At 43.4% G+C, this 12538-nt stretch overlaps 1 protein-coding gene across 1 annotated transcript in view; it reads left to right on the top strand.

The window, feature by feature from the left end:
* The window catches only part of LOC124622692 (gonadotropin-releasing hormone II receptor-like), a 71922-nt gene extending 66791 nt beyond the window's left edge, over nucleotides 1-5131 (top strand). The window contains exon 2 of the mRNA XM_047148482.1: nucleotides 4868-5131. Within this exon, the coding sequence (XP_047004438.1) occupies nucleotides 4868-5131 (264 nt within the window). The remainder of the gene's footprint in view (nucleotides 1-4867) is intronic.
* Nucleotides 5132-12538: the final 7407 nt, after the last annotated feature.

Raw genomic sequence — 12538 nt, 5'->3', positions numbered from 1 at the left:
TAGATAGCTTTCAACTGTCGAATCTCTTCCACCGATGAAGACCATTACGGGATGTATATTGTAGATCTGACTGGATTTCGGGCATGATGAAAACATGGATGTTAAAATAAGTTTTCCAAAACACTGACGAATCCTTTTCACAGCAGACGTATTTTCCGTAAGTGTTTACTAAGATGTTCGCACATAAACTGTTTTCTACCAACATGACTGAGAAAACGGCAACTGCTACACTCTTTGGGTAATTACATTGCCCAAACTGCAACTGACTTTAAGTGCTTTGCACAGCTCAATATAAACACTATCTTAACCACGTATGTTCTTTGGCGTATTGTCAAGTACAATTAAATTCGCTGATTGATAATGAAGAGTTAATGATTTACAACAAATTGTTAATAAGGTTTTGAAAACACTAAATGATGATTCAGTCCGAACAGATTTATAAATATTGCTCTTTTGTTTTTTGTGTGGAAATTTGTTTATGAAGTTATAATAACGATACCTATCGTAAAATCATAAACTGCATCATTATTTCACACTGGGTTTTATTCCTGACGTTAATTGTGGGACAGCAAAAATTGCCAAAACGGGATTTGAGGTTAAAGTTCTGCATGGTAAGTTCGTAGTATCAAAATGACTGAAAATCAATCATGTTTAATTCAGAATGGTCGAGAACCGTAATGAAAAAGTTAGTTACAACTGATCTAATTATTGTTTCGTTATTGACATGAAACATTAATTGCACAAGTCACGTTTAATATATCAGATGACTGATAAATGTTCCAAAAGTCTGTTTTTAGGTAAGCTGAAATTTAGGAATTTTCCTAGTTAATTACTGTTTTAATTGCAACGTAGATATTGCTCCTAACACCTCTATAGCAATGTAATAAGACATTCACGAGAATTAAGTTATAAATTTGATTGAAATTTACGGCACTGTGTTATTTCACGACATCAGGTTTTGTAACTAACTATAAATTTCTGGTAACTACAGTTAAACGTTCTGAAATAATGTTAATGATGTCGATTCTGTATATAAGTCAACCGTACAGTTGATATTGGTGATAGAAATTAAGTAAAATCATACTTTGTTGTTTTTGTCCATTACACATTCTGGGTCGGGTAATATACAATCTGTTAAATTTTTGGTGGTATCGAAGTATTCGTTAACTACTTTAGAACTAGTCTTACCATAAGCTCTAATCTGGTGCTACGTAACTTGATGTAGCTCTTATGTATTGCTTAGAGTTTCTCAGGAATCACAGCTGTCGGAAGAAAATTTTTACTTAATTTAACTGATGAAACTTAAACAGTTGACTTTCATGGCACATAGCTAGGAACCATCGCGATTGAACCAGCTTTTAAACAAAAAAATTGCATTAAAATCAGACCTGTCGTTTGAGAGCTACGATGTCACACACAGATACACACGTTAATCTTAATAACACCCCTCTGCGTCGTTGGTTAAGAACTTCACTGTGTGGATAAATCAGACCTAAGTCACAGACATAAATCAAATTACTATCACACACATGGATAAAGGTTTGTCCCATATTTTACCCGCTTTTGTCAATCCCATGCCACCGTTGCCGTGTTAATCTTAAAAACAACATAACAGAGTATGTCCTCCTACATTAGCACAGTATAATGCTGTATTTGTAGGTCTTAGGACGAAAGCTAACAGACAACACGAATAGTTTTCTTAAATTTTTGTTTAGCCCAGTCACCCGAAAGTTTCTAAACACAACATTTTCGGTACTTGATTATAATTATGCTTATGATGTACATACTTAAATTTCGACGACAAGTACACAGCATGTTTCAGAATTCCTGTTAAAGGCTGTTTGGGTTTGTAGAGGTGTCTTAGCAGATAATGTTTTGATAAGGAACCCATGTCCGGAAATGAGCCGTTTGGATGTAAAATTAATTTATACATTTGATCCCTTTACAAAAAAAAATGTTCATATGTGTGTGAAAACTTGTGGGACTTAATTGCTAAGGTCATCAGTCCCTAAGCTTACACACTACTTAACCTAAATTATCCTAAGGACAAACACAGCCGGCCGGAGTGGCCGTGCGGTTCTGGGCGCTACAGTCTGGAGCCGAGCGGCCGCAACGGTCGCAGGTTCGAATCCTGCCTCGGGCATGGATGTGTGTGATGTCCTTAGGTTAGTTAGGTTTAATTAGATCTAAGTTCTAGGCGACTGATGACCTTAGAAGTTAAGTCGCATAGTGCTCAGAGCCATTTTTTTGACAAACACACACACACCCAAGCCCGAGGGAGAACTCGAACTTCCGCCGGGACCAGCCGCACTGTCCATGACTGCAGCGCCTTGGACCGTTCGGCTCACTTTGAAATATCCCGTTATACGGTACATAGACAGCGGGACAAAGAGCTCTACAGGAGTTGTGGTACAGCAGTGTTTCGAACACTCATCGTCGGATCGCCTTCCACGTGACGTCGGACGTCGCTAGGTCCGTCGAGCACCCCTAGCTGCGGACGCACCGTACCAGTACCTAGTAACAGTGGCAGTTGGACGAAAATAGCGTGTCTTGTCGCAATCACGCAATTACAATTACACAGGGACTTACTACGGCGCACTCTTCTCAGTTTGTATACGTAAGGAGAAGCGTGAGATCTCAAAGTGACCAGATCATCAAACTGTACATTTCCGTACATGGGTTCCTTAGCAAAATTCTCTCTGCTAAGTCTCTCTAGGAACCGTGAAAAATCCCGTATATGTATTTATGCGTAATATGTTTCACGTGTACTTGGTAATGGCCCTAAAACCGAAAGTGCGATAGTGGATATACTAAACAAATATTACTGCCAAGTGAAGAAAACGTAGCAATTTCCAAACTTCAAAAAGTGGCCGCGAGAGCCTGATTCATTCAGTGACTTTTTGTTACTCATTCTGCAAAGCATACTGATCAGGGAGTACATTATGAATACCTACCTAATAGCCGGTACGTCCACCTTTGGGGCCGATAACAGAGGCGACGCGTCGTGGAATGGAAGCAATGAATCCTTGGTAGGTCTGTGGAGGGAGCTGACGCCACATCCGCACACACAATTAGCCTAATTCCCGTAGATTCCAGGGAGGGTGGCGATGAGCTCTGACGCAGAGTTCAGTCACATCCCGTATCTGTTTGGTCGGGTTCAGGTCTGGCTAGTTTGGAGGCCAGCACAACAATTGGAACTCGTTACTGTGTTCCTCGAGCCACTCAGTTACAGTCCTGGCTTTGCGATATGGTGCGTTATGTGGTTGAAAAATGGCACTGCCGTCGGGAAACATGACCGTCATGAGGGAATGTACGTGGTCTGCAACCAGTGTACGACACTCGTTTGCCGTCGTGGTGCCTCGCACGAGCTCCACTGCACCCACTGATGCCCACATGAATCCTTCCCAGAGCACAAGGAGATGTTCCCCTGGAAGAAGAAGAAGAATTCGCACCCTCCCATGGGTGTGATGAAGAAGTTATCGGGATTCATCACACCATGCAACGCTCTGCCACTGCACAAACGTCCAGTGCCGATGATCACTTGCCCATTTCAGTCTCAGATGCCGTTGACGTGGTGTTAACATTGGCACGTGCATGGGTCGTCGGCTGCGGAGGACTATTGTTAGGAGTGTTTGATGCTCTGTGTGTTCAGACACACTTGTACTCTGCTCAGCATTAAAGTCTCACGTCAGGTATGTCACTGTTCGCCGCCTGTCCTGTTTGACCACTCTGCTCAGACTACGACGTCCGTCACCCTTAATGAGGGGTGACCGCCGAATCCCATGACGTCTGGACGTGGTTTCGCCACGTGTTGAAGAAACTCGCCACAACACTCCTCGAACACCCGACAAGTCGTGCAGTTCCCGAAATGCTCGTGCCGAGCCTCCGGGCCACCACAATCTGCACTCGACCGAACTCACATAGATTGGGCGCTTTCCCCATTCTATACGGACAGCATGCTCACTGGTACTACATGCACTGTGCGTGAGTCTAACAGTCATTCCTCGCCAGGTGACGCTGCTACTATCGCCTGGACGGGTTTATATCGATAGCAGGTCGATGGTTATAATGTTCTTGCTGATCAGTGTGTGGGCTGGATAAAAAATAGTGGCAATACTGACGTAAAGTGAATGATGTCTGTCACGTGGCATGTCTGCTTTCTGTGGGTGCTAGCAAAAGGTCAGCCGAAGTAGTGGAGACAGCGGCAAAGGCTGTATTGAAGTCCGTTTCAGTGCGAAATGTCTGAAAGTGCAGGAGGTCAGCTGAAGCACCTCAGAAACATGTTTAGGAAACACGAACGACGTTCATTGTTAAGACTGAAGTGCCACGTGGTCGGAGCTCACAACATTTTTTTTTTTTTTTTCTGGCATTGCATCCCATCATCCTTCATAACAACGCGCGATGCTACACGGCGAACCCCATGCAGCAGATCCTGCATACGTGGGCGTGGGCTGTATTGGAACATCCACCGTATTACCCGATACCTGTGGGTCAAAATGAAGGAATCTCTTCGTGGCATGCGCTACACAACCAACGAAAGACACCATCCGTGCCATAGGGCGGTCATTGAGAGATGTGGGTAAAGATGGATCCGTTGCGGTTGTGGGGGAAGGTGATCGAGACGGAGGGTATTGTATTAAGGATATATAATACGGTGAGCTTCTGCGGATAAAGTCTTGCATGAATAATAACTACATTGCCACACATTTTTATCCAACTCAAGTATAAATAATATCACCAGCCGTCGAATTCTTTTTTTTCTCTCGCGTAGTGTTAGTTCTCTGACTGTGCAGCGTTTCGCTATTGAAATAAGCTTCTTTTGGAGATTTTATATTCCCGAAACATCTGAGTGATTCATGCTAAGCAGGTCACAAAAAGCACGTACAGCAGAAGGGTGGCAGAAAGCTTTCGCCAGCGCCCGGTGGCGGCCCCCGCGCTACACATTAAATCCCCGACACAAAGCAGGCTGCGCGCAGACCACACCACGCCACGCCGAGTCGCCCGGGATGGCCTCTGCGCCTCCGGCCACCAGCTACTCGTCATTCATGCCGCGTCCGGCGGCGCGCGCAAGAGTTTCGGCGACAATGCGAGCGACCGGCCGCAGTGGTCACCCCCACCCTTCCCAGCCTAACGCACAACTTCTGCTTCACACTCCCCCTCGCCTACTGCACCTTCACAAGCCAGTATTGTTCCGTTCTCTCTCCAGTCGACCCCACATGCCCTCTCCACACACCAACGTCGGTGACAAAGCGATGCTCATCAAAAATTTAGGGCCAAATGCCACACCTGGTGTAATCTCGTGTAACTCCTAATCGGAGAATTCGCATTGCGTTTTCCTATAAACCTACCACACGATCTAAAACTACAGAAAAAAATACTAGCCCCATTCGTGCCCGGAGAAATGCACAGGAAACATGGGATGTGCAGAACTATAGACGTATATCTCTAACGTCGATCAGTTGTAGAATTTTGGAACACGTATACAGGGCTATTACAAATGATTGAAGCGATTTCATAAATTCACTGTAGCTCCATTCATTGACATATGGTCACGACACACTACAGATACGTAGAAAAACTCCATTCGGCGATGGTATGCGCAGTATAAAGCTTCTAGATCCCTCTGTAAGGGGAAATCAACGGGTCGGCCTGCAGTCAGCTAAGAAACGGTTGAACGCGTGCGGGCAAGTTTCACGCGTAGCCCGCGGAAGTCGACGAATAAAGCAGGCAGGGAGCTAAACGTACCACAGCCGACGGTTTGGAAAATCTTACGGAAAAAGCTAAAGCAGAAGCCTTACCGTTTACAGTTGCTACAAGCCCTGACACCCGATGACAAAGTCAAACGCTTTGAATCTTCGGCGCGGTTGCAACAGCTCATGGAAGAGGATGCGTTCAGTGCAAAACTTTTTTCAGTGATGAAGCAACATTTTTTCTTAATGGTGAAGTGAACAGACACAATGTGCGAATCTGGGCGGTAGAGAATCCTCACGCATTCGTGCAGCAAATTCGCAATTCACCAAAAGTTAACGTGTTTTGTGCAATCTCACGGTTTAAAGTTTACGGCCCCTTTTTCTTCTGCGAAAAAAAACGTTACAGGACACGTGTATCTGGACATGCTGGAAAATTGACTCATGCCACAACTGGAGACTGACAGCGCCGACTTCATCTTTCAACAGAATGGTGCTCCACCGCACTTCCATCATAATGTTCGGCATTTCTTAAACAGGAGATTGGAAAACCGATAGATCGGTCGTGGTGGAGATCATGATCAGCAATTCATGTCATGGCCTCCACGCTCTCCTGACTTAACCCCATGCGATTTCTTTCTGTGGGGTTATGTGAAAGATTCAGTGTTTAAACCTCCTCTACCAATAAACGTGCCAGAACTGCGAGCTCGCATCAACGATGCTTTCGAACTCATTGATGGGGACATGCTGCGCCGAGTGTGGGAGGAACTTGATTATCGGCTTGATGTCTGCCGAATCACTAAAGGGGCACACATCGAACATTTGTGAATGCCTAAAAAAACTTTGAAGCGATTTCACAGCTCTACAAGAACTTTATTGTTTGAGATATTTTCACAATTCTTTGCACACACATACAAAAACTCAATCATTTGTAATAACCCTGTACGTTCGAGTGTAATGACTTTTCTGGAGACTAGAAATCTACTCTGTAGGAATCAGCATGGTTTTCGAAAAAGACGATCGTGTGAAACCCATCTCGCGCTACTCGTCCACGAGAATCAGAGGGCCATAGACACAGGTTCCCAGGTAGATGCCGTGTTTCTTAACTTCCGCAAGGCGTTCTATACAGTTCCCCTCAGTCGTTTATTGAGCAAAGTAAGAGCATATGGACTATCAGACCAACTGTGTGATTGGACTGAAGAGTTCCTAGATAACTGAATGCAGCATGTCATTCTCAATGGACGGAAGTCTTCCGAAGTAAGAATGCTTTCAGGTGTGCCGCAGAGCAGTGTCGTAGGACCGTTGCTATTCAAAATATACATAAATGACCTTGTGGATAACATCGGAAGTTCACTGAGCCTTTTTGTGGATGATGCTGTAGTATATCGAGAGGTTGTAACAATGGAAAATTGTACTGAAATGCATGAGGAGCTGCAACGAATTGAGGCATGGTGCAGGGAATGGCAATTGAATCTCAATGTAGGCAAGTGATTTGTGCTGCGAATACATAGAAAGAAAGATCCTTTATCATTTAGCTACAATATAGCAGCTCAGCAACTGGAAGCAGTTAATTCCATAAATTATCTGGGCGTAGGCATCAGGAATGATTTAAAACGGAATGACCATATAAAATTAATCGTCGGTAAAGCAGATACCAGACTGAGACTCGTTGGAAGAATCCTAACGAAATGCAATCCGAAAACAAAGGAAGTAGGTTACAGTACACTTGTTCGCCCACTGCTTGAATACTGCTCAGCGGTGTGGCATCCGTACCAGATATGGTTAACAGAAGAGATAGAGAAGATCCAACGGAGAGCAGCTCGCTTCGTTACAGGATCATTTAATAATCACGAAAGCGTTACGGTGATGGTAGATAAACTCCAGTAAAAGACTCTGCAAGAGAGACGCTCAGTAGCTCGGTACGGGCTTTTGTTGAAGTTTCGAGAACGTACCTTCACCGAGGAGTCAAGCAGTATATTGCTCCCTCCTACGTATATCTCGCGAAGAGACCATGAGAATAAAATCAGAGAGATTAGAGCCTACACAGAGGCATACCGACAATCTTTCTTTGCACGAACAATACGAGACTGGAATAGAAGGGAGAACCGACAGAGGTACTCAAAGTTCCCTCCGCCACACACCGTCAGATGGCTTGCGAAGTATGGATGTAGATGTAGACTACTTCGCCAAAAACGTGAAAAATTGAAATAATATCTGTCGGACTAGCTACAGCTCTGTACACTGCACTTTTTACTGTTGTTTTCAACGTTGCCTATGACATCAGCTTATCAAAGTAGTTCTGTAACTACACGTCGCTATTTATAAGGAATGTTGAAATCGAAAGGTACGAAATGACGTAACAACCATGCTGGATGAAATTCGCATATACGGCTTGAGGATGTAATGAGACGTCTAGGACGCATGGTAGTGTAGATGCGTGGGCACTTGACGCAAGTGAGAAGCAGCGTAAATGGGCGAACCATGTCATGTGTCCAGCGAATCAGTGAGAAAGTGGAGTGCCCACTTTCCTGAAGGGAGTGTTTGAGTGGTGATCCGAAACAGGCCAGGGAAACACTGTAATCAGTGTCCAACTTACCGACAAGATGAACAGCTTGGTAAGAAGTAATCGTTGTGTCACAAAGGTAAATGTTGGCGGTGATAGCCGGCCACAGTGGCCGAGCTGTTCTAGCCGCTTCAGTCCGGAACCGCGCTTCTGCTACGTTCGCAGGTTCGAATCCTGCCTCGGGCATGGATGTGTGTGATGTCCTTAGGTTAGGTAGGTTTAAGTAGTTCTAAGCTTTAGGGGACTAATGACCTCAGATATTAAGTCCCATAGTTCTCAGAGCCATTTGAACCACTTGGTGGTGATAGTGGGGGCTAGTGTTGGAGCAGGATGGATAGTTGTCCACAGCAGGTTGGGTTTCAAAGAAGCTCAGCGACCGCAAAAGGAACTAAGACTGGGGCTAAGATTCCAACTTCTGTTCTGGTATCATCAAGACCCCTCTTTCCAGCCCGCATCTCGTGGTCGTGCGGTAGCGTTCTCGCTTCCCACGCCCGGGTTCCCGGGTTCGATTCCCGGCGGGGTCAGGGATTTTCTCTGCCTCGTGATGGCTGGGTGTTGTGTGCTGTCCTTAGGTTAGTTAGGTTTAAGTAGTTCTAAGTTCTAGGGGACTGATGACCATAGATGTTAAGTCCCATAGTGCTCAGAGCCATTTTTGAGCCCTCTTTCCAGTAGCGGATCGCCGCGGTGACGAGAGCCGGTACCATCACTTGGAGTTAGATACAAAGTGGACAGTGTGCAACGCAAGCATGTGTCGTCATATCCCTCTACATTTGAAACTGTGCCCTCAGCAGGCATGGGATGCTCACCCTCGTTCTCAACGTCCGAAGTCCTATATTCATCTAATTCCTCGAGCACGGAAAGACCACTAACAATAATGCGTACTCTGTGCTTCTCTGTAGCCTACACAAGTCCATCAAGAGCAAACGGCCTGGGATGCCGACGGAAGGGGTGATTATGCTCCACGATAACGTCTCGTGGGTCACACAAAGGGTAGTGACCAAGTCCAAGCGGGAGACGCTGGAGCATCCGCTACACTGACCGAACATGTCACGCTGGAAGTTCCTCGTGGTGGTCCGATAGAACAACAAAGGGAAGCGCTTCAACTCGGACGACGAACTGGATGGCACTGTGGAGAACTGGCTCGTTTCACAGCCACAGGAATTTTGGGAACCGGGAATCCTTAGTCTCGTGAAACATTGCGATAGCTGTGCTCACACGTCTGACAAATTACTTTTGAGTAAAGGCTTCAGTTATACCCACATTTTTGTTTCGTACATTTTCTTTTCAACGCCTCCCATATATCAGTAAACACAGAAAAGGGTCACTCATTATCAATCTCTGACAGCCTCTCCAGCGGTCAACAAAAATTTGATTTTCAGTGCTTCATTTAATTAATGACATAATTTAAAAATTTAAAATGTTATCATAACCTAATCATTAAGGATTATAAACTTACGTTAAAGATCTAAAATGACAAATGATACAGTTTCAAGCCTATAGTCATCCATTATTTGAGAATGGGAGTACTTAGAGACTTCCAACAAACTTAACACGTACTTTCCAACCTTTTTGAAACTCATTCTCGCTGTCATTCCCCGATGCTAAGGACATGAGAAAAGCTTATCAGTTATTATATGTTTGCTTTTCTTGCAGTAAAATATCAGATTCAGACATGGTGTTCGAATTTATTACTTGGTTCCTACTAACTCTACTCGCAACACATTTTGGAGCCAATATTCACGTACACCACGAGATCGTGTTATTCAACGGGACACAGTTCAGGCTATATGACAGCGTATATATCAAGATGAGTGATAAACTAGCTTTTCTTAAAATCGTTCGCAAATTACCTATAGTAAGTTTGATAATGAGCGCATTTAAAGTCCCCCAAGGAACTCTGTACGTCATTTTTGAAGGTGTGAGTAGGCTGTTTAGGTTTTTATGTTGGTAACGTCACGTAGCGCTCTGTATGAAAATCACCGACTTTGCTGTGTGCAGTCTGTGGCTGGTTTGCATTGTTGGAATTTGCTATTGTAGTGTTGGCCAGTTGGCTGTTAACAGCGCATAGCGTTGCGCAGTTGGAGGTGAGCCGCCAGCAGTGGTGAATGTGGGGAGTGAGATGGAGTTTTGAGAGCGGATGATCTAGACGTGTGTCCATCAGAGACAATAAATTTGTAAGACTGGATGTCATGAACTGATATATATATTATGACTTTTGAACACTATTAAGGTAGATACATTGCTTGTTCCCTATCAAAATCTTTCATTTGCTTAATATGTCTATCAGTAGTTAGTGCCTTCAGTAGTTAGAATCTTTTATTTAGCTGGCAGCAGTGGCGCTCGCTGTATTGCAGTAGTTCGAGTAATGAAGATTTTTGTGAGGTAAGTGATTCATGAAAGGTATAGGTAGTTGTTAGTCAGGGCCATTCTTTTGTAGGGATTATTGAAAGTCAGATTGCGTTGCGCTAAAAATACTGTGTGTCAGTTTAAGCACACTCATTTATAATTTTTCTAAGGGGACGTTTCAAAGGTTTTACATCTTTAAATTAAATCATCTGTAAAGTTATGAGATATTTGAAGGTTTTTCGTATACGGAACTTCGATTCATTAAAGAATCGTTTGGGGGGCGGGGGGCGAGATGAGGATTACTAATGTGTAAGATTCATTGTTGCCATACGCGGTAGAATAGTGACCTTAGACACTGATCTCCAAATTTTCACTGGTGACACTTTATCTACAGAATATATGATGCGAAGGGACGTTCTATCCTGAATTCATTTTCACTGCGTAACTGTTGACTTATTTTCGAAGAAGGAATATTATAACACGACGTTCACCTGCAATATTAGGCATTCCTAGTGTCACAATTTTGATTTCTCAGAAGACACTGGGTTTCTTAATGAGGGAGGCAGAAAATTCCTGCAAGTTGTAAGTGGGTTCTTCATGGCTCATATCCAAGAGACGCTTGTCTCCTGTTGTGTAAAAGTGCATGATATGAACACATGATCTTAAGAGACACTAAACACATATATTTATTATTACAAACACGAGGGTCGCTTATTCTGAAAGCTAACTGTGTTCTTTCTTTTATAAACTATTCAGTCAAAAAGAGAGTTAACCAATTGCTATTAATACATACGTTTATCCAGTGAACGCTGGCTAAAAACCTGTATGACCATAAGTTATTTGTGGGAACACAGAGAGATTTGTCTCAGAAAGAAATAGCTGTTTAGTTTTTCAAAACAAATAAGTGGAACTATGTGAGTGCAAAGATTGTGTAGTTCAGCGTAACGGAACTCGCTTTATATACAATCTTACCTGCAATGCACTTGTTTGTGGCACTTTCATACTCTGAAACTACACTGAATCTCACTTAAATGCAAAAATCCTGACCTCTGAACACCAGAGAGCTTTCCTTGGCTAATGTAGTAATTGTACTCAATTACTTACCGAGAAATGTTAAAAAATCACGTAATATAGAATCATACTCGTGATTTTTTCAGCTCTATCGGGTATTTAGAAGTGTCAGTGCAACCGAATAGGGAATGCAACAATCGTGTGTTGTGTTGCAGACATTGAGTATAATTGCAAAAGGAATGACAATGATCTCAACAGAAACGGAATCATGGGCGCCATATTTCATAATAACGTACTGTCGTAGAAAATAACTCTTTTTATAGTATATTAGCACGTGCCGACGCACTGATTACCTCTTCAACCAAAATCGAAATTTACGCTGACTACAAATGTGGTAAATTACATTATAGTATGTAAAATGTTATGATATGAACGAATCGAACTGACATGCTACTGAAAGAGAAAGTATTTTGCAATCTAACACAATCATCGATGACTATAATGTTGCACTGCAATGCATAACCTGTCTGCTACAGTCCTTGTAAACCCAGGCGATGTAAGTGAAAAGACCTTGTCCAGGTAAGCATTAACAGGACACCGGAATTTCAGGTTTATTTCCAACCCAGTATCAGATCGTGGACGACTTCGACTAAATCCCTACTTGCAGGGAGCCAGTGATTTGTTTGGATACCGGGGAAAGGTGTCAGTGATTCGCAATACTAAGAAGAAAACGATGAAGAAGTACTAAAAATACATATTTATTCTGAAACTGGAATAGGACAGATTGCTGTTTAGCTGAGGACGGAAAGCCTTCGGTGATTTTGAACAAACATAAAACAGTATAGAAAGCAAGTATTGGTCTACAGCTACACACACACACACACACACACACACACACTGATACTCACTCAGACCGACACTTCGGAGAGAG

The sequence above is a fragment of the Schistocerca americana genome, chromosome 7, assembly GCF_021461395.2.
Source record: "Schistocerca americana isolate TAMUIC-IGC-003095 chromosome 7, iqSchAmer2.1, whole genome shotgun sequence".
NCBI classification, from domain to species: domain Eukaryota; kingdom Metazoa; phylum Arthropoda; class Insecta; order Orthoptera; family Acrididae; genus Schistocerca; species Schistocerca americana.
The sequence above is the reverse complement of the archived record's forward strand: the minus strand, read 5'-3'. Positions and strand labels throughout refer to the sequence as shown.